At 33.6% G+C, this 20,162-nt stretch overlaps 2 protein-coding genes across 2 annotated transcripts; one reads left to right on the top strand and one right to left on the bottom strand.

The window, feature by feature from the left end:
- The first annotated feature begins 12,005 nt into the window (after positions 1-12,005).
- LOC130648507 (uncharacterized) lies at positions 12,006-14,017 on the top strand. Its single transcript, XM_057454562.1, has 2 exons — positions 12,006-12,447; positions 12,583-14,017. Exons 1-2 carry the CDS (start codon positions 12,238-12,240, stop codon positions 12,763-12,765), a joined length of 393 nt encoding a protein of 130 aa, XP_057310545.1. The 5' UTR covers positions 12,006-12,237; the 3' UTR covers positions 12,766-14,017.
- Positions 14,018-18,198: 4,181 nt separating this feature from the next.
- Positions 18,199-20,162, bottom strand: LOC130648499 (uncharacterized). Its single transcript, XM_057454554.1, has 6 exons — positions 20,037-20,162; positions 19,738-19,878; positions 19,475-19,661; positions 18,826-18,885; positions 18,665-18,697; positions 18,199-18,330 (listed from the first exon to the last, which is right to left on the bottom strand). The coding sequence occupies exons 3-6, from the start codon at positions 19,650-19,652 to the stop codon at positions 18,287-18,289; spliced, it is 315 nt and encodes a 104-aa protein (XP_057310537.1). The 5' UTR covers positions 19,653-19,661; positions 19,738-19,878; positions 20,037-20,162; the 3' UTR covers positions 18,199-18,286.

Raw genomic sequence — 20,162 nt, 5'->3', positions numbered from 1 at the left:
TGCAAACGAGGAGTAGAAGTACTGGAAATACAAGTGTGTTAAACAAATTCGGGTTTGTCGCATGCGAGGCCGATTAAAGCATCGTTTAAAACCTAAGACACCTCGCACGCGTAAGTACAGTTCACAGTGGTTTTGTCTAATCACAAACGCTAATGATCCTTCCGCAGGTTCACCTACGGAAACCTTGTTACGACTTTTACTTCCTCTAAATGATCAAGTTTGATCAACTTTTCGGCAATCCGTCACAACCTTGCGGCCACGATGGCGCCAATCCGAAGATCTCACTAAACCATTCAATCGGTAGTAGCGACGGGCGGTGTGTACAAAGGGCAGAGACGTTATCAGCGCGAGCTGATGACTCGCGCTTACTAGGAATTCCTTGTTCATGATCAATAATTGCAATGATCAATCCCCATCACGTCGGACTTTCAAAAGATTACCCAAACCTTTCGGTTAAGGTTAAGACTCGCTGAATCCGACAGTGTAGCGCGCGTGCGGCCCAGAACATCTAAGGGCATCACAGACCTGTTATTGCCTTCCTGACTTTGGTTAAACACCAACAGTCCCCCTAAGAAATCAGTCACGATTCTTGAATCGTGTGACTATAAATATATAAAGTCTATTGCCATTTCGAAGTGAATGTTATTATTATTTCAATTTTCTATTAGATTTGTATATCGTTGGAGAATTTCTACAAAGATTTTCTAATAACAGAAGACTTATTACTTACTTTAAATTAGAAAGAGAATAAACATTACAATGAACTATATAGTATCACAAAATAAAATCAACATTAGCATTATTTTTATCAATGCCATGCATATCTCTACACATATGAAGTAAGTATCCTCTCATTGTAGGTGGGGGTAAAACAAAAAAGTGCTTTGAAATCAATGTCTCAAAAAGTCTTGAGCAGACACTCACTCTTATTTCCACAATCACATCATATTATTTATTTATTTCGAATCCTTACTTGACTACTTCAGGGCTTATTATAATAACAGGACGTCATCACTGTGGAGAAAATACTTTTCAGAGCGTTTCACTTTTCAAGCACCGTTATTACTGAAAATAGGAAAATCGTCTCTTTCAATACCTTAAAAAAGAAGCTTGCCAATTCCTCCTTTATTTGTTTCTATATTTTTATCAATGCAGTATGAATTTTTTTCTTATGTTGAGATATATATGTTAGCTCTACAACTGTTACCGACTTTCCATACATATCTTGTTCGTGTGGGCGATTTTGGACAATTAACAACAACATATCGACGGCATGTTTCAGCTTCTCCCACAATGTCTGTATAATTTACGTTCACTTAAATTCAAATATTCAAGTTTTGCACGAAAATTGCCAGGCTTTTGTTAGGTCATTTATAACTTCAGGTAAAAATAACATGGCCGGAAATAATCGGAAAGACTATGTAGTCATAGGGGGCATAATAACTTTCCTACTAAAAAAAGGAATATGTATCTCTTTCTATCTTTCGGCTTCTGATGGAAAATTGTTATCGACATTTTGATGCAACTACAATGCAGCTTTTCTAAATTACAAAAATATCGAAATATTCATCGTTTTTTTAACATTGAACCATGAGAGCGTTGATGTCTGGAAGGGCATTTTCGGCCAATCTAGAGATGCAAAATTTAAAACTTTTTTACTCGGCACCCGTCATGGGGGTGCCTCGGGTAGTCATTATAGGTCCCCTCCTCAATACTAAAATTGTGGTTACAGTAATGCATCTAGTCTTCTTTAAATTTCTTCTTTAAAGTGTCGAGTTTTCGTGATTTTTGTTTTAAAGATACTATTAATTTTTACAAGTATTTAGTTGTCTTGAATAGTACTTTACGTGTACGTAATTTAATTGCGTTTATTCGAGGCGATAGTAAAAGTATATAAAAAATCCATAACTGCTATTGTTTGCTCTTTTTATTAAAAGGTAATTTCATTGATGATATTATAATATAGAAATTTCGTTAATACAACTAAACACAATCTCTCATATTTGATACATCGGTAAAATAAGGTATCCTAAAAAACTGCAATAGAGACGAAGTGTAAAAATTTTAATAAAGACCCCTCTTTTTTGAACGTCTCCCCCCCCCCCCCCCCTAAAATGAAACCTCGATTGAAAAATCTGAACGAGGGACTTTAGCTACTAGACTTAAGATATATTTTATGATCGTGTCAAGAGTAATGTCAGGGAGTTATAAATGGATAAAAGTAGTAGGAACGTGTGCGTAATAATCCATGCTAAGCGTTCACTAAGGAATTGATCGATTAACGAATAGAATTAAATGTTGGTGCGCGAAAATGAATGATGGGTTCCATAAAGTTTTATAAAAACTAGTTGATAAGGCCCATGAAAAAATCCCATTTAGGAAAAAGATAGGCCCTTTGACATTTAATGACCTTTAGCAATGACCCGTCGATGTAAAAACCATATTTTTAGGTGTTACCTGTATTGTGTGGAGTTTTGAACTCTGATCAAATTAATTTATAGGATCGCGCGGTTTTGATTAGCATTTAAAGAGATGTAAGAATTATTGCTTACATCAGCAATGTTTCTATTTTACAAAAAATCTTTTGAAAAATATGCTCAACCGGTGCCTCTATTGTGCAGAGCCTTAAATGTTGATCAAGAAAATAGATACGATATTATGTTTTTGACGATCGGTTGAACTGATATCGTGATCAGAAAGGTTTTTGATGACGTCGTTAGCTATCTGTTCCGAAATAGTTAGGTTGACCGAGCTTTAGAAAATTTTTTCGAATGGCTACACACACAGGAGATGGATATCTCAGTCAGTTATTTCCACTCGTTTCTTCAAGTAGGTTTAAAATTAAAACTGTGATGTATAACGTTTCCACTAATCTTAATACACTACAACCTTGACGCCAGTCTTGTTATAAACGTCAATGATACGTCTTTCAAATTTTGATGCCGTCAGCAATGAATCATGGATGCACAAAAAGCTTTTTTACAATTTTATTGTATGGTGAAAAGCTACTGTACAAAGTAATGTATTGGATTGCGCAGTTTTTATCAGCAAAGAAAGATATAGGATTATAAAACATAAAAAACTTTCCCACCAATGCACCAAAATGTTTTGACTGATCAAGAAAATATATACAAATTTGTGTTTCGACGAACGGGAAGAGACATTCCATATGGTGATTAAATAGATGAAGTCATTAGGCAGGCCTGTTCTGAATCAGGTGGGTTGACTCAGATTTAGAAAATTAGTCCTTAGTTAGTTTTAGGTAGTCCCTTTACCCAGTCGGTTATTTCTAAAACTTAACAGTGCAATACAATGCCTTCACTAACCTTAATACTTTTTTCTGATGTCGATATCGTTTTAACGTAGATTGCAGAAAGATAGATTGCACAAGAATTTTAGAGGTGATGTGGTATAGACTTTGTTAAAGAGAAGTACGAAAAAGAAAACCCACTTTGCAAAAGTCACAGACAGACACACGGAAGTATCCTATTTAGGTTTGATAAACTTACTTATGATAAAATACCACAAGATGTTAGCCTCGGTTTATTTGACTCTTCTTGAGGCCTATTTCTATTTGACTGTGTATATTAAAAATAATGAATAAAAAAAATGTTTATCATGTGTTTTAAAATTTCTTTAGACATACACAAATCTTACCACTTCTTTACTAAAACAATCAATAGTGTATGAAACCTTCATTGCAAAATCTAAACGAGGGGATTTCCGCTACAAGGATTACAGATAAATTGGAAATCAAATTAACAAAACTTCAGAAGTTACCCACACACATCCGTTCTCTACATACGATACTTGGAATCCTTCACCGGAGAGTAGGGACAACCAATCGAAAAACAATCGAAAAACAAACACTACCGCTTAACAGACCACAGACTATATTCGTCAAAATAATCACGCATCATGCAAATTGAAATAGATACAACGCCCAGACCTGGCCCTGCGGCACCCTGAGCTGTCGGTCCCCTATTTTATATTAACTCCTGCTTGTCCGCACACGTTTTTTACATAAAAAGAACTTTACGCACTACTGTGCCCTCTCGATTGACATGGTCCGTTATACAGGACAATGTACCTTCGTCACTTAACGTCTTTGACGTGGTATGTATCCGCCCCTGACTTTCAGATTTGTTTTCACAAGATTTCGGATTCTCAAATTCTCTCTTATTAACCTATTCATTGTTACCCGGACAAAAATATTTGAAACTTCATAAGTTTTCTGTCTTTTGGGCTTCCCTTACCATAAGCAAAATGAAAATTTGGGTGAAGCTTTGAAACCAACACTCTGATTGGGAAACAAACTAATTGAATTATGCTAATACTTTAATTATTTTGTCTATGGAGAGTAGGCCAGATTGAAATTTCAAATAACAAGTGCTACTTGTTCTTCTGTCAATTTGAATTTCCAATATACATTTGTACTAAAACCTTTAAGTCATAATATTTTTTTTTATTTCAAAGAACCGTTCCATCGTACTAGTGGTCCATACATACTTTTTGTATTTCAACCGTAGGGCCAGAACAAGGAATTATCTTGCGCGATATCTTTCTTCGTCATTGATTTTGCATAAAAATCACGCCATTAAAAAACAATAAGGTCAAAAAGGCATTTTATTTAAATTTATCATCCAGCAGGTTAAAAAGGAATAAAGATTAACGTGCGCAAAAATATAATTCCCTGAAAAGTTTTTAACCAAATGAAAATTTTGATGGTTTTTCACTATAGCAACCTTAAACATAAGGGATATTTCTTCTCCGTACATTTTCACTAAGAAATGTCCTCTTTCAAGGACTCTCAATGGAAGACATAATTACCACTACTCTAACCTCGTCCCAAGGCCATCTTGTATCTTTTCTGACCCCGGAATGCCCTGGGGACGAGGTTGCCACTACTCATAATCACCCTAATCACCCTGAGTTTTATACGGGATGTTTTATAAAAGGATTCAGGCGATAATATCTGATAACATCGGGATTTGAAACTCGTTTTTATTTTAACATGAGAAAGCACTGTGGCAAATGTATTTTCCCTTATATAATTTAGTTTGTTTAATTTATTTAAAATCGGATATACACTTTACAGTAGTTTTTAATTATATATATTGCTTTACATATAGCACAACTTATTTTTTCTCTTAGATATATTGGCCAACTTATATTTTTGCGTAATATGTTGGCCAACATATTAAAAATCATTTTTGTTTCGGCTTACGGCCGAATGTTTTAATAATATTGTTGTCAAATTTGACAGTAATTCTCAAATTTGACAAGATTATTATCAATATTTGACAAGTGTTATTACATCAATTTACAAAAGTTTTTGTCTCTTGTATTGATTAAAAAATAAAAGTTTCGTGCATTAGGTCCCTATTTCACATTTTGAAAGCTCGAGCATGAACTTTTCGTATTCCGGTTGCCGATATGAAACGGTTGTGCAGCTATCCTATAAAGAATCGGGAATATTATAATAATAATAATAATAATAATAATAATAATAATAATAATAATAATAATAATAATAATAATAATAATAATAATAATAATAATAATAATAATAATAATAATAATAATAATAATAATAATAATAATAATAATAATAATAATAATAATAATAATAATAATAATAATAATAATATATTTTTACCAACAATCTACAGTTACGAGTATCCAGTAAATATATAAAGCCTAGAAATATTAATTCATTTTTATGTATACTATATGTTAACTATATCTGAGTATGTTGGAGGGAGGCTACCAAAATAGCTAGATGCTAGGGTTATGATAGTCACCGTGGACAAGAACAAACAGGGACAGGCCTAGAGAAACGCTAGGTTACCTATAAAAGACATGTACAGCAGGACAAGGGTATAACTGGTCAGTATTTTATCAAAATAGTGAATAAAAGAAAAATGTTGGTGGTCTGTAGCGTGGAGAAGCTTGTCAGAAGGCTTTTTGTTATATTTTTGGGGTAATTTACCTCATATTTTTCTTCTTTGGAGGGAAAGTAAAGACAATAATGAAATCTTTTGAAATAATTAACTTTTTTAACGGCCAACGGTAAACTGAGGTACGATTTCCTTTGGCCTTATGATCGCAACCAATTCAACCATATCATTTAAAGAACTACCCCGTTAAAAAGAGGCACAATCACTTTTTCATAATTGGTAGCGCAAGATCTGTTTTACCCTGATTGGAGTTCAAGCTGTCCTCCCAGGGTGTAGCTAGGTAGCTAGTGCAGAATGAAATGGATACACACAGGAAAGTACATTACTTACAACAACTACAGGGATTTTAATCTCAAATCTTCAGATTAAAATAAAACCACAAGCAATATAACGTCAGTCACGAATTTGGACAAGTCCACTAAGCTAAGATGTTCTCTCACCAACCCAACTAAACTACTAAAGCCTACCCAGAAGCAACAGCATGTTTTTGTATGGTTGTGCCTTATTTTTCTCGGGTTTAGGGACCCTGTGCTTTGCTCCTCGTCCCCTTTAAATAAATTATGGGAGCTCACGCTCTCGCTCACCACAAGATTGACGTAATTGCTTCGCGGCCGCGAGGAGTACACTGATTTGATTTTTCTTAAAGTTGCAGGTGAATATGTAAGCAAATATGGCTTCCAACAACAGAAAAAAGAAAATAGCAATACTGTTGATGCTTGAAACAATTGTGTTATCACTATTAATTATTTCTCAAATTTTTTGAAAATTTCAGTTGTTCCATCATTTCTGATCAATTTAAGTATTATTCAATAAAATCTCCCACACGCTTGAAACAGGATTAAAAGTTAATCTTAGATCATTCTCAATTATAATTTTAGTGAAACCTGGGTTTTCAGCATGTTTCATGGTTTTGTTCTCTTTTATTAGAAATACACTATGATACAAAAACAAATATGTCCATTGATATGCATTAATAGTGATAATTATTTGCTCCTCTAAGGTTCCATAAACTTTTTCCGTACTTTGCCACCGTGTTTTTCTGTTTACATGGACAAACATCCACCCCCTTTAACCGGGATCCCGGCTCACTTGCCCGGGATCTCGGTTGACCGAGTTTCCCGTTGTAGCCGGGACGAGGTGAATATGCACTTTATAAACACGATTTTAATTTTCAGCGTTCTTTCGCAATTATCCGAGATCTCGGTCATGCGGGATCTTTCGGTGGACCGAGTTTCCCGATCTCATATAAAAAGGCCCTTTAGCCGCCAAATTTTTTGTGCATTCCAGACTCAAAATGTTTTATTTTAGGTGTTTTTTATTTAAATTACAGAAGTAGCACAGTAATTTTTCAATACTTTTAAATAAATACCATACTTCAGATTTTACTCTACACACACATTTTTATTTACTTTTTCAAATTTTTACGGCCGCGAAAATTTGGCTGATTTAACAAATTCAACAATATCAAATTTTTGTCATGATTATATTTTAACCGTCCACCAATTTGAATTCTCGCCATTTTTTTTGTTGTTGTTGTTGTTAAATCCCAGCAAATTAAATTGCCTCAAACCCGTCAAATTTCCATTCCCGTCACATTTCTTTTTGGGGAAGGGTATATTTTCCTGACCACAATTCTAATGAGATGCAAATCAAGTCCGATTTGTTTGCTCCTGATTGGCTTATGTATTGCGTGCGCCCCTGCAGATTCAAGTGTGCTCTTAAATATTCGTGCTTGCAGGTGCTAGTCCTCTTAGTTCTTTCAGTCGTGAAGATGGCAGAAGGCAGCGGAAGCAGAAAACGCAGTAAGTCTTGTTTCTCTCCAATTTTTGTAATCCATTTTTAGATAGAGTCAGGCAGTAATTGCGGTTGGATTCATTTTTGCAAGTAAACTTTGGAATAAATTTTGCAAGAAAACTTTTAACTGAGCTTTGAAGTCCTCGAAGTATGCTATTATGCAGAACACCTTTCATAAAATTTTTAAGGGTTAGAAATTTCGTTGATTCTTATTATGTTTAGACCTTTGAAGTTATTTTTTGCGAAACTTAATAATAATAAATATTAAAAAACCTTAGGTTATTACAAAAACAAGAAAACTAAAATCGAGAAAAACTTACTTTTCTTCAAAGCGAACAATAGCAAAAATTGTAATAAAATACTGTTTTTGTAAAAAAATTCTCGTTATATCCACGATGTTCATAAATGCATGTTTGATTTCTGTTTCAAAATGGTATCGCAGTAGCTAGCTAGGAAAAATAAACAAACTCATTGTCATGCTCTTTTTAGAAGCAAACGAAAGTGTACATGGATATAGCTTGGCAGTCAGCCCTATAAAAACTAGCCGTGCAAGCAAACAGTATTTTAATTTAGACATCGAAACGCAAGACGATATCAAAAGTGGAGTTTGTTTTTCGCCGTCCAAACGAAAGTTATTTGCTGAATTAGCTGGTAATGGTTCTGGCTGTGAGTTGTCGAATGTCAGGAGTGCTGATGAAGGAAAAACACTATTTATTTCAGATTACAGTATTCTAAAGGTGAGGGATCTGGGATTTTCGAAGCAGGAAACATATGACTACAGTCCACTTAACACTGTGATAAACGAAACACCAGTTGATACCAAGGTAAATGTGCGTGGCGTGCTGTTGTTAGGTGAATTAAGAAATATAACAATTGGATCTGAGGAGGTGCCAATTAAAGAAGGGTTTATCGCAGATGACACCGGTTTCATGAGAATAACCCTCTGGCGGGAGTATGCCAACCTTGATAATGATGTCACATATGACTTATTAAGACTTGTAAAAATTTAATAAGTTAACACAGAACGCTTGCAAACAACACATAATAGTTTTCCACAAGTCAGTGACACTCAAATGATAAATTATCAGGTTCCAGATGAGGACGTTCTTGTGAATATACCCGATGTGTCAATTACAGGAATAGAAGGATCCGATGTGTATTTATGTGCATTGTGTAATTTTATAGTTGATTGGTATCTTGAAGATAAGTTGTATACATGCGGTGCTTGCAAAAAAGTCATGCTTACACAAAAATTAAAAAGGAAAATGTCTCGGCTTGTAACTGTAGAAATTGATGGTGTTCTACTGACATTACGCTGCAATGCTGCGAAGATCCATAATTGAGCACAACACTCGTCACTTCTAATTGCCTCGTTTATCAATTCCACGGCTATAATATAAGAACCTAGACGTTGTTAACCCTAAAGTACAATTATCTTGTATCAATACGAAAAATCACAAATACATGACGCTCGTCACTTTGAATACATTGTTTATCAATTTTAGGGCTAAAATATAAGAACCTGAAAGGACAAATATATAACACTCATCACTTTGAAATGCCTTGCTTATGAATTTTACGGCTATAATATATAGAACCTGAGACGAGGTTGTCGACCCGAAATGACAATTATCTTGTATTAATACAAAAAATCGCAAATATATAACACTCGTCTCTTTTAAATGCCTCGTTTATCAATCTCACGACTAAGATATATAGAACCTGAGACGAGGTTGTCGTCCCTAAATGACAATTATCTTGTATCAATACTAAAAATCGCAAATATATAACACTCGTCTCTTTTAAATGCCTCGTTTATCAATTCCAGGGCTAAAATATAAGAACCTAGACGAGGTTGTCGACCTAAATGACAATTATCTTGTATCAATACGAAAAATCGCAAATACATGATGCTCGTCACTTTGAATACTTTGTTTATCAATTTTAGGGCTAAAATATAAGAACCTGAAACGACATTGTCGTCCCTAAGTGACAATTATCTTGTATCAATATGAAAAATCGCAAATATATAACACTCATCACTTTGAAATGCCTCGGTTATGAATTTTACGGCTATAATATATAGAACCTGAGACGCAGTTGTCGACCCGAAATGATAATTATCTTCTATTAATACAAAAAATCGCAAATATATAACACTCGCCTCTTTTAAATGCCTCGTTTATCAATTTCACGTCTAAGATATATAGAACCTGAAACGAGGTTGTCGTCCTAAAATGACAATTATCTTGTATTAATACAAAAAATCGCAAATATATGAGACACTCGTCTCTTTTAAATGCCTCGTTGATAAATTTTACGGCTATAATATAAAAACCTAGACGTTGTTGACCCTAAAGTACAATTATCTTGTATCAATACGAAAAATCGCAAATACATGACGCTCGTCACTTTGAATACCTTGTTTATCAATTTTAGGGCTAAAATCAGAGAATATCATTTCCTTCACAGGTATAGTCCACCACTGTGATACTTGTTCTATTAACTTTTTACACAAAATATACTCATTTTTATAGACAAAAATAAAACAAACAAACAATCCTTTATTCTTACATTATTTTGAATTTTCCATATAGCTTCAGTGGGAAACGTTAGCGTCTGTCTCTGCTACACCTCTTGACTATTTGCTGAAATGCGGTAGCTCACAAAAAATAGTCCAATCGAAGGTAAAGATTTTGGTGACATGACTAAGTCTATTGTTTGGTCCTAAAAGTGATGAAATTTAAGGAAAAATAATTAGGAAAGTAATGGTCGTGAAAAAAGAAAACAAAATTAAACCATGATTTACACTGCTTCAAACAGTCTTATTTCCCTTTTTTAATTAATATTTTAAATGTTACTATTTTTTGTCCTTTTTGAGAATATATACTTTTAACGGGGAATAAGAATAAGAATAACCATAGACACCACAAAAGAAGACAACAGTTGACCAGTTCCAAAACTGTGTTGTTCAAAGAAAAGGCAAAAATTGTAACATTGAAAAAACAAAGGAATCCTGTTCTGTGAAATTTCAAAATCAGTAATATCTGGTTCTCGTTCTGGAAGTGGTTAACTTGTTTTTGAACACTACGATTTTTTAGTAAAGATATGGGGTGGATCTGCTACTTCTAAACGGTTGCCTTTTGACATAAACAGTTTATTTTTTCTCACAGATGACACATGACGAAAGTAATGACAATAGCAGAAGTAGTGACGATGAAAGAAACATTTAAATACTGTGTGTAAGCTTCAGTCTGTTGCGAATGAGATAATCCACTGTCAACTCTTGGATTAGGTTGCTGGTAGTTACTGTGATACTGTGAAATAGATACTGTGGATAATAAATATTTTGTAGCCGTATATGTTGTTTAGTTTGATTCTCTCATCACTTGAAGTAAACTTTGGTGGAATGCATCCCCTTTCATTTTTTTAACATGCAAATCTTTGAATAAAGGCGCAATACCAACTAAAAATTTTCCACAAAAGTAACTTAACACCCAAAGCCTTTCCACACGTTTAATGGCTGACTATTGAGAAATGCAAAGAATGTTTTGATCGCTTCAGAGTGTACATTGAAGCAAACACCCTTTCCAAAACAAGAGAATCAATGGCTGATTGGCTTAGAAATGCAAAATGCAAAGGGTTGTAGTTTTCTTAATAATAGCCGTCTGCGAGGACCCGAAGTTAAGTTAAAAAGACGTGCAATGGAAACTCAAATATCAAATGTGGTCACCGCCAATAATATCTTATCTAATAATAGTCTCTGCCCAAAATAGTAGCGCAGTAGCTAACCACACAAAATGCAGGATAAGGGAACCCATAGATTTTTCCATAGACCAATAACTAGTTCTAAATAATAGTGCAATAATTTCCGAAATTAAAAGATATGTGCCATAATGTTCTCTATATAAAATAAGTTTTCAATATAACTATTGAGCAACAGTAACTTATTAACACTTATTTGCATATAATGTAAAACACTTTTGTTATTTGACTACATATTCGTCTTCAAAAAATAATTTTCTTAATTTATAAAAAAAGTAATAATTTAAAGAGTTAAGGGAAAAAATATCGGTGTTTCAAATTTACACTTAGCTGTAAATCCTTTTATTTACAAAGATTTTGAACTCCCAAAATCTGTGATTACTTGGATGCAAGCAAGCCAGACTGTTGCCAAGACTGAACAGAACTAGGAATGAGCCCAATTTTCCTGATGCTTATTTAAAAAGGTGTTAATATTAAAACATTCTTTTCAGTTTTCCCTTACTTTAGAGGAAACAGGGCGAATCGAAAAGGCCCAAACGATTATGCCTATTATGTTTGAAAATGAGATAAAAATTGAGTAGACATTTAAAAAGAAACATCACAACAACAAAAACATAGTGTTTGTATATACCATACAAATTTTATCTTTTGGATTTGGAAATATGATTTCTTTTCATTAAAATTCATTTTAGGAAGATTCGACCTCAACAAGTTCGTCATGAGATGTTCCTGTGGAAAACGTTATGACCCATTTTGTTTGAGTAATTTACTTGGATCTGGTTATTGGCCTGGATCATTGAAGCAAATTAACTGCATTTTTCATGAAAGTTGCTTCATAATGTGGGACAGATTTTCAAAGCGAATGCCTGGTTCATCAATTAGTAGTTTTGTAAAGTCATTGGAGGATGTTTCTCGATTTCATTCCAGGGTAATTATAGAATTGCTTCTGAAAAAGGGATATAGCATATTCAAGTGAATTCTGTATTATTTCAATGATACAAATCTTCTCACAATCCTACCTACGATAGTAGATGTATTGCATTATTATTGTGTAAAAATTTAGACGGATGTGATCAGTTGCACATTATTCACCAGAACTTTCAGAGAATGGAAATATGGGCAACACGAACTTGACAAACTGACGACTGTACCAATATTTTCATGTCCTGCTTGTGATCAGCATCAACAGTCTTGTCATGTTGATGGTAATAATAAGTTGTACCGTTATAAAACGTCAGGAAAGTAAGTTTGCAGATCATATATCATTATTCAGGACCCTATTGGATAACAGTACTATTTTGTAACTGAAAAAGAAGAAAGGCAAAAAAGTTTTATTTCGAGAAATATTTCTAAATCTGTCGGTGAATAATAACAATGAAAAAAGACAGGGTGCATTTCAGTAAGCTGCTATAATGATTATCACTGCAGCCTGATTACACACATTTTGCAATGAAAATTGATATATATAGTGTAAAATGCTTGAAATTTTTCTTTCCAAAGATTTCTTTAACAAGAAAACTGTACCTTTACAGAATTCTCTATTTTCCAAAAAATTAATGTTTATCAGTTGTTTCCTCAAATAATTATTTTTTTCAAAAACTTAGATATTTTTTTGGTAGATTTATTTATATCATCAAATGAAAAAGTTGGTGAACATTTACAAAGTCTAGATTATTCAAAACAAACATCGAAGGTAGGTTTTAGTGTGTTCTCATACTTTCTTGTGTCACTGTGAGTGAAGACTTGCCAGTACAGTATTCCTTTTCTGTCTCCATACTCATTTTTTTATTTCTGTTTATATTATTCAAGAAGTTGCACAAAGTTGCATGCGGTTCTAGTATACTTAAAGCAGCTCAGGACATATCACGAAGAAAGGCTGCCTTAGATGAAACTGGATTGGAATATTGTGTATGTCGACATGGCATTGCCCTAAAAGGAGTAAATATGTTCCGTGGTGAAATCTTTGGCTATGCACATTACTTACAGACAATTTTCATGTTATCCCAGAATGTGGAATTCTTTTGGTATGAAATTGTTTGTAAGTATTGGCCATGGCTCAAATCACATGATCCTTTCGCTGCTGATCAAATGAAACCCGCATTGTCTGTAATGCATGGGAAAATACATCAGATGTCATGTCAGGTGAACTCATTTTTGCCATCTTTTTTTAATTGTAATGCTTGCTAGCAAAATCATAATATCAATTTATATTCAGGCAAAATTTTGTAATATAGTGATATGTATTTGAAATGATCGATCTATAGGTTCAATGGAGTGGAAGATGGCAAGAAGGGTCAGCTAAATCATCGGGTGAAGAAGCTAAACAAGTGAATAGTTATTTGTCGCGTAATGGAAATACAACAAAGTACATGCTTCCCCAAAGTAGTTTCTAATTGTGATTTCTATTTATTCCAATCCTTCTAATTATTATTGTTTATTAGAAGAATAAACCTTTTGGTAAAACCAACTTCTTGTGTAGATAGAGAAGATGTGATAACTGAGTTTGCAATTGATTGGAACAAAAGAAAGGTTGATGGCTTAGCTAAATCTCTTATTAAACGGTATAAAAAGGTAAATAAGAAAACCTGGATAACAAGGTCTAATTATGATATTGTATTTATTTTTTTAACAGGTTTTAATATTCAAAAGTGTTAGGTTGCCTTCAATTTTTTCTTTCTTTTAGAATGCTCTGAACATTGAGAACTCCAAAGCTGTGTGGGAAAATAGTTGTAAAAGTGCTGGCATTCTTACATCTATTTCTACCATGACAAGTTTAACATCGGAGGTGGTACATTTTTTCACAGGTATGATGTTATAGACAAAAAGCTTTTTCTTTTTGTATTTTGTTCAACAAAAGGTATTTATACATCACTCCATGATATTTGTTATATAGTTGCTGAAGAAAGAAATGATGTTCTGTCTCCAAAGGAAACTTCAGCACTATATTCTCTTCGTTTAAAACAACTTGATGCTGATGTTGAGTCTAGTGTTCACAGCATCCCAGTTCACTATGTACTGAAATGTGGAAACACGCAGTCTGTGATTCGGACAAAGTTGGGTATTATTGTAACAAAAATTAGAAAAGTGGAACCATCATTTGATCCTGATTGTGAAGATATACAAAAGGCTGTCTTAAAAAAAAATTATGGATGCTATTAAAGAAAAAATTATAAACCATCAGTTTCAGGCAAAAATAAAAAGACTTTCAATGAGCAAGTTAACAGGTTTTTTTTACTCTTTATCAGTTATTATTACATTATTATATCGCACCTTTCTGAAGGTTGTTCTTGTAATATTCAGAATGTATGCAAAACTGGTGTCGCTGGTATCAGTGTTCGTTTATTCCTTTAATTTTTTTTGTGCAGATACGAGTAAACAGAGGATCCGCATGAGAAGAACAATTGATAAAATTTGTAAAAAAGTTACTGACGAATGCGAAGAATATAATGCACTTGCTAAATTGGTGAATGAGGAAGAAATGGATCTGAATAATGCTTCATTACGTTTTGGTGGTATGTTCAAAATGCAGGCTCTTTCTTTCTTATGTTACCCATGTATGGGCCCATGCCAGATTATATATGGATATATTATAAAGTTTCAGTAATGTGGCGCTTTATCTGGTGGCCACGCATGGGTAACATAAATAGAGTGAACAAAGATCGTTTTATTAACCGTTTACAACTGTGTATAGGCACCATTTGGGAGAAAAAGTCAATACTCGACGAGTTCCACGAATGGCAACACTGTGTCGAAGAAAAAGGGTTATTAGTACGTGAAATGAAAAACTATGTAGACTATTATACTGTATTGAGGAATTGTTCCAAGAACAAGTTGGGGATTATAGGTTTGTCGTTACATTACAATATTCTTCTGGTTGCGTTTTATTCCAGTAAATCACACCCTTATTGAGTTTTATGCAAAATGAAGGAGAATGATCATTGCTTTACGCTTTTGAAACGAACATTTTGACCACTTCTGATCATGCAGATTCTATACATATTTTTAATTCTCAATTTTCAGTGGAGCTGGCGGATATCGAAGATGATCAATCTGATTTCGACGGGATCAGTGTGCGTATTTGAATACCTTCGAGACTTAATAATACATTGAAACTCAAGATTGAGATTTATTTGCTATGATTTTAGGAAAAACGCCACAGATGCGGAATGAGAGCATTACTCTGTCGATCAATAGCAATGTTTGAAAACCAACTTCACGAGGCCAAGAAACTATTTTCGACTGTGAATGGCGAATCGCTCTTAGAGTTAGACGATGACATGGACAACAGGGAAAGCGAAGACGACGACGATGAACTTTCAGATGAAGATCGTGATAGTGACGAAGACGATAACACTGATGAAGACATTATTACAGACTCTGAAAACACTTTTTTACAGCGCTAGAACAAGTATAAATATATAGATTCGATTGTAACTTGCTAACCTGACCTGATCATTATGAATTCATCTGATACTTATCCCTCGGCCATGAATATACAACAGGTTGTTGAAATTTTCCGCATATAATTTGTACTGTATGTAACTGTATATAATTTGATGAATATACAATGTTTTCATTACTTGACTACCGCCTATAAGTTATATTTTTTTCATACGATAATCTTCTCTCACAGGGCCGAACATAAAAACCTTCAAGTTAGGTCCGAAAACTAATTTTAACAGCAAATTCGTTCCATCGAAAAAACATGTCTACGTATGGATGTGACTTATTGTGAACCCTTTAATTCGTTCAACTTAGTTCCGAAAACTAATTTTAGAAACAAATTCGTTCCATCGAAAGAACTTGTCTACGCATGTATGTGACTTATTGTGAACCCTTCAATTCGTTCAAGTTAGGTCCGAAAAATAATTTAAGAAACAAATTCGTTCCATCGAAAGAACTTTTCTACGCACGTATGTGACTTATTGCGAACCCTTCAATTCGTTCAAGTTAGGTCCGAAAAATAATTTTAGAAACAAATTCGTTCCATCGAAAGAACTTGTCTACACGCACGTATGTGACTTATTGCGAACCCTTTAATTCGTTCAAGTTAGTTCCGGAAACTAATTTTAGAAACAAATTCGTTCCATGGAAAGAACTTTTCTACGCATGTATGTGACTTATTGCGAACCCTTCAATTCGTTCAACTTAGGTCCGAAAACGCAAGATATACATACACAAGATATACATACGCATCATGAATCAAAACGATACTTTGAATTTGTTTCAGTTGCACGACAATAAGAACAGTAAGTTGCAAAAAGAAAATTGTTTTTACTAACTGATGAGAATACCTAAACCAAGGTATGGCCCACTATCACGAGGAGTTATTGATTGGTCCGTGCTAGGACGGGGCCGAAAACTCCAATGACGGTAGAAATCAACTGATGATCTCATTATTCAGTTAGTTTTTTAAAAGAACGAAACACAAATTGCCAATATCAACACTTATATATTGGTAGATAACCAGAGCAAACTACAACAACATGTTCGCTGGAACAAACTGAAACTAAACCAATTTGATTGTTCAATGTACGATGGGGAAAGCGAGAGGGAATAACACACTGATTTTCACACAATGACAGTAGAAATCAACTGATGATCTCATTATTCAGTAAATGGACGAAACACAAATTGCCAATATCAACACTTATATATTGGTAGATAACCAGAGCAAACTACAACAACATGTTCGCTCGAACAAACTGAAACTAAACCAATTTGATTGTTCAATGTACGATGGAGAAAGCGAGAGGGAATAACACACTGATTTTCACACATTAGCTCCCTACAGCTTGCTGCATATGCAATCAACGACAGGCCACTTAATAACGAATTGACCTCGGTAGATCTGATTTCGCGAACAAAGGAGAATATACTACGATCTATCGATTTTAGGACTTAACTCAAATGATTCTTAGATCGCGTTCATTTAATCAAAAGACAATGTTGACAAGTTTACGCAAACGAGAACGCCATTCAAGTCTAATACATATTCAGCTTGTACACATGAGGATTTCAACCTGGGATTGGGAGAACAAAGCTTGTGATTAAACAGTAATCACATGGTTATGTTCGTTGTTATAACTGACAAATGACACTCGTAATAACTAAATTTTTCTCGTTCTGACGTTTCGAACTTTAGCTCTTTTAGTCATTATTTGTACAATTTATCAATATTTGTACTCAATATCACGCTATACCCGCATACTCATTTTTTTTTACTTCATAATTCAAAAACCGAACACGAAACCGCATGCAAAAGAAAGCGTATCTACATCATCAAGAGTTCATTTGCCATGACATTCGAAATTACTTTCCCTTATCAGTAATGGTTTCGCATATGAAGAAAAAAACTTCAGTAAAGGGAGGAAGCACGTTGTATAGACACTGTTAAGTCTTGATTTTAATTATATCAGATTCTCAACGAAAGAAAGGTAGTTTCTGAACATATCTTTCATCACTCCATCTATCCGGTCATTTTGTTAATATTAGATATAAACAAGATAAAAAAGTTTTACATCACTGTTTTCTGTTTAAAATATACATCTAAAAGTTGAGGTACATCTCAATATATAAATATTAAAAATACTATATAGTGTCGGTATTTACAACATAAAAACTTTCTTTTTTTTGGCAGTTAACTATGACATAACTCCCCCCCCCCCCCCCCCCCACAAAAAAAATAATAATACTAATAATAAAAAAACACAACACAAAATAAACCAAAATGTTATCTGTCAATAAAATTGACGAATGCCACGGCTTTAAGTTTCTTTTAAAAAGTCAAAAGCGTTTCCATCTTCAGTATCTACGAAAAAATCATATAGTGATAGAAAAGAAACAAGAAAAACACCCACATGTATCATAAAGGAAGAAATTACTTACAGAAGAAATTTGTGTGGAATTTATTTTTGCAGATGAGTGTCCCAAAAATGACATATTTAGTGAAAGAAATTTTTAATTAATTCCGCAAAAAAAGTTCCGCACAATTTCTTCTGCAAATAAATTCTTCCCTTAAATGATATGACAAATATTAAGACACTTCAGGCTTGTTGTTGCCAGAAGCATGAATTAGGAGAAACATCACATGAAACTGATCACTTATTCGCAAAGATACGGATCGGACAAATATTATTCTATACCTGTATTTTGATCACACACCTCTTCTTCGAGTCCTTAAAAATGACAAAGAGACAATTTGAAATTTGAAGTAGGACTGAACTTTCTTCAGAAAAAAATAATTATTTGAGGAAACTATTTTGACTAAAAAAAAAAATTACGTCATCTTATTGAAACCACAGACCTTCAATCTGCTCTACATCCTCCCCATGTTCCTCTCCATCACATTGCTCACTTTCACACTCTAAAATAAATTTAAAAAAAATTCAGCTTTGATTTGGTGCAAATCCCTCTTGGTGCAATTCTCTTTGCAATACTTGGGAAGTCTGTGTGTAGCTATAAATATATAAAAATTAACCTTCATTTTAAATGTTGTTGTTTTTTTGAGGATGCCTGTTGCTTGCTGAGGTACTGTTCTTTTGATCTACATATTAATAATGGAAAATAATAAAAAAATAATAATAATAATGACGAGAGAGAAAATATGCAGAAGAGAAAAAACAAGAAAAACAGTGCTTTGTACTATGTAAAACAATGAGAAACACTAGAAGACATCCGTCTTAAGGAAAAGACATTTGTCGTAAACTATCCGTATAAATGTAAATTCTAAAAGCAATTTTAGTTGGAAAAACTCTTGAAGAAAATAATAATAACAATAATAATAATAATAACAACTATAATAATAGTAATAAAAGCTATCTGTGTGAAATATGACTGTCGACCCTTCCACTTTTAAAACTGTATATAGCATGGTTTGAAAAATTGAATGATAGCATTTTGCATGCTGCTTTTTCAAATTATCCAGTGTAAACGAACAAGGAAAAATGCAATACCTTTGTGGAGACTTTCAAAAAACTTTGACAATGCTTGCCCTTGTCTGGTAAACACACCATCATTAAATAGGAAATCGGTCATGCGACCGTTTGTTGCCTTGATGTCAATGTATGTGCGATTAAATGGTGTTTTTCGCACATACACAACTGCAACATCGTAACCGAGGACATCCTTCATATTATTGCTCTGAAAATATGATTAAATTCCAATTTATATCACGGCAGATAGAATAATAATGATTATCCAGGAATAAACAACTTACAATGTCTCCGATCTTCCTCTTACTTCTTGTAAGGTTGCAAGTTTTGTTGCTTGCAACCTTTCTCCTTTTAATGCAATCCCTTTTACAGAAAGGGCATTGTCTCAAGGCTGCCGCTATTGCTTCGCCACATTCACTACATTTCTAAAAGTACGATATCATAATGAAACTTGTTATTATCTTTTTTATCAAATTATGCCCAAATCAATATTATACATATCCATGTACTACATTGAAACAATGAGTAGCATTCAACTCAAATGTTTTTAACGAATAAAACAATTTAGAATATATATTCTTACTTTTACTGCCACAAAACCCTTCTGACCAAATTTTTTTTGTTATTATTATCGTTATTATTGTTATTGCTGTTGTTTTGATCTTCAGCACTAATCATATTTCACTAAAAAATTCAATGTACAGTAAAG

Source organism: Hydractinia symbiolongicarpus, chromosome 1, assembly GCF_029227915.1.
Source record: "Hydractinia symbiolongicarpus strain clone_291-10 chromosome 1, HSymV2.1, whole genome shotgun sequence".
Lineage (NCBI taxonomy): Eukaryota > Metazoa > Cnidaria > Hydrozoa > Anthoathecata > Hydractiniidae > Hydractinia > Hydractinia symbiolongicarpus.
The sequence above is the reverse complement of the archived record's forward strand: the minus strand, read 5'-3'. Positions and strand labels throughout refer to the sequence as shown.

What these genes read in the sequence shown, in the direction of transcription:
- LOC130648507 (XM_057454562.1), top strand. Translation starts at nt 12,238, where the DNA reads ATGAGATGTTCCTGTGGAAAACGTTATGACCCATTTTGTTTGAGTAAT. An exon ending in TTTCTCGATTTCATTCCAGG is followed by an intron (nt 12,448 to 12,582) that starts GTAATTATAGAA and finishes GTAAAAATTTAG; the next exon opens with ACGGATGTGATCAGTTGCAC.
- LOC130648499 (XM_057454554.1), bottom strand. Translation starts at nt 19,652, where the DNA reads ATGAAGGATGTCCTCGGTTACGATGTTGCAGTTGTGTATGTGCGAAAA. An exon ending in TTTTGAAAGTCTCCACAAAG is followed by an intron (nt 18,886 to 19,474) that starts GTATTGCATTTT and finishes AATTTATTTTAG; the next exon opens with AGTGTGAAAGTGAGCAATGT. An exon ending in GGTGTGTGATCAAAATACAG is followed by an intron (nt 18,331 to 18,664) that starts GTATAGAATAAT and finishes ATTTTTTCGTAG; the next exon opens with ATACTGAAGATGGAAACGCT.